General features: G+C 45.8%; 1 protein-coding gene across 1 annotated transcript; it reads left to right on the plus strand.

Annotated features, from left to right (window-relative positions):
* The first annotated feature begins 1132 nt into the window (after positions 1-1132).
* Positions 1133-2683, plus strand: LOC139716273 (uncharacterized). Its single transcript, XM_071627841.1, has one exon. The coding sequence runs from the start codon at positions 1133-1135 to the stop codon at positions 2681-2683; it is 1551 nt and encodes a 516-aa protein (XP_071483942.1).
* The last annotated feature ends 225 nt before the right edge of the window (positions 2684-2908 follow it).

Raw genomic sequence — 2908 nt, forward strand, 5'->3', positions numbered from 1 at the left:
GTTATCACAGTTTTATATAGCGGGGCTCTGGACATCAGATATAGAAATTATTATCAAATCCTTTGAAATACATAATCAAGCTTCACAAACATTTCAAAATGTTATCATTTCATGCATTCTGTGCCATTTGTCCTACTGCGGTGAAATTTGACAATTTTTTATCGTGTCATCGTTTTGGTCTCACCTGAGGATTGAAATTTTTCAATTTTTCTTCTAATACTACTTCTTATAATGTTTCGGTTTCAGCAATAATAAATTATCGGTTATCTGGGAGTGAGTCTGGTGCAAATTTATTGTCGACTTCCTGTATGCACTCATTACGCATCACCTGAATTATACTTGCGTACATGTAATTTATATCGGTGTGTCGAGTAATAATTATATGCTGTCTGGACTTTAAAACATCCGGCTTTTCACTTATTCTTTTTCTTATCTTTCAATTACCTTTCTGATCCTAACCAGTATATCTACAAATTGCCAACATGTGCTCTATCATTATATTGTAAAGAAAGTAAACATAGGTCCCGATTTCTCCCATAAATCGTGGATCAAATCATTGATATACCAAGCAGATGATGGGACCGGCGATGAGTAAGAAAGTTCTGAGACTTACAAGGGTAATTCGATTGATAAAATGCCAAGAGATATGACATGATAACCATGCGTTATATTTGCACTCTGAACGAGAGTTATTAATTTCAGCCAATGGGAATGACGGACGTATGACGGAGCGGACGCATTTTCATACAGTCCTCGTGATTGGCTCAGACAGTACCAATTTCCGCAGTATCCCTCGGGTTTTGAAGCATGATGTCACCTGAGTGTTGTATCGTCTGCTTCGAGCCGTCGCGCTCAGTTTTAAGTGACAGCGAATTCTTGACTTTGGCGTCGTGACTGAAATGTCGAGTTAGTGACGTTTTAGAGGGACGACAATGATCGGTATATCGCCTTACAATTGAAGGTTGTTCACTGAATTCTAACACCATCATAGCGAGAAGACCTGGAAATTTCACGGTCACCTACACCAAATCATCATACGACTTTCTTCTTGATTGAAGTCTCACTACTTTAAAAGAATGATATTATAGTAAAGGATCAAGAGTTTTGAGATTAACGTCTGAAGTCATACATCATGGCACGCTTCATTGTTTGCTTCATGCTTTTGTGGACCATTTTCTACGCAAAGGAGACAGATGGCCAGCTTCGGGCTTATACAGTCCAAGATATAGCTGATATGCAGAACCAAGTCTTGTACGAAACGTTCGATTATTTCTACTTCTCTCAGGAGCGACAGTTGACTACTGTGTTCGAACGTTTGGCTGCCTTAGAAAATCGGATGAATCAGGTTTTTGAGGCGATTGGTGGCACCCTCAAGGAGGATCCCGTGGAGGGAGATATCGTGGCTGCCACCGAGCCAGTTAAGACACAAGTAGAACCTGGGATCGAACCAACATTGACACCTATAGAACCCGGCATTGAGCCAACTCTTCCTCCACCTCGACGAAGGCCGCGACCAAATCAAAATAGACCTATTGCAAGTACACAAAATCAGCGTACACCAGATAGAAGTGGGCCAGGAGAAGATAGATCAGGCACGAATACTGAAAACAAACCTAAACGACCGAAAAAGAAGCCACTAAATCAAGGGGGTAATCCACAACAACGCCCGCAGGAACGCCCCGAGCAAGGCCCACAAGAACGCCCAGAACAACGCCCGCAGGGACTCCCAGAGCAACGTCCACATGGACGCCAAGAACAACGCCCCCAGGGACGCCAAGAGGAACGGCCCCTGCAACCTCCGCAAGAACGCCCACCTCCCGTCCGTGTAACACCGCGTCCCGTTCCTCCTCGGAGAAAGCCGAAGAGACCAAGGGCCACTCGACCACCTGTCAGAACAACGCGACCAACTACTAGACCCACCACGAGGCCAACTACGAAACCCACTACAAGACCAACAACGCGACCGACGACGCGCCCGACCACAGCACCAACAACAAGACCGACAACAATGACGACCACGGAGCCAACGACTCGACCAACCCCACCGCCTCCACCAACATCACCGCCGTATGCAGCAACATGTAATGATATTTTTAATCGGGGCATGTGGTCACCGAGGAAATCCGTATATGCCATAGACCCACTGGGCAGAGGAAAACCATTCGATGTTGTGTGTGAAATGGAGACCCGTCCAGAAGGAACATCTAAGATATTTACCGTAGTGAATCATTCCGAAATGAGAGTTAAGAAAGTGATCGGATTCGAGGGTCCCGGCGAATTTAGTCTCGGTCCTGTCTACAATGCAACCGTGAAACAGCTTCGGGCCCTGACCTCGATATCTCGGGCGTGCTCGCAGACTCTCGAGTATCGCTGCCGAGGAGCGGTTCTCATGACTCGATCACGAGAAGGTGGCACCTACGGCTTTTGGACAGATATCAACGGAAACATCATCGAGAGCTGGGCAGGAGCGCCCATCAACAGCGGCATGTGCGCCTGTGGCGTTTCGGGCACCTGCCAGGGTGACGGCTTCTGCAACTGCGACGCCAACCAAAAGAAGTTTGTGTCCGACTCAGGTGTGATCACGGAAAAAGAACATCTTCCAGTAACTGACGTCCGGTTGGGAGACACAGGAGGAAAACGTGAAACAGGCTACCTGACACTTGGTCCTCTACGATGCGAATGACAGTAATAACGGCAATTAATTACAGTAACTATATTAAATCCATTTTTGGAGGGTTCCCAAATTACCTCTTTTCAATTAGGCCTACACACTGCGCGTCGTCGGGATTTAATAGTGGATCACCTATGATGACTCTCAATGCATTGGCGTCTCTGTGTCGATCGTCTTATAACCTTTAGAAAGCGAGTAAGTTATGGTTATCACGAAATTTCGTTAACAAATCTTGAT

This window comes from Diadema antillarum, unplaced genomic scaffold (genome assembly GCF_040938485.1).
Source record: "Diadema antillarum isolate AM-2024a unplaced genomic scaffold, OU_Dant_1.0 scf00000063, whole genome shotgun sequence".
In the NCBI taxonomy this organism is placed as follows: domain Eukaryota; kingdom Metazoa; phylum Echinodermata; class Echinoidea; order Diadematoida; family Diadematidae; genus Diadema; species Diadema antillarum.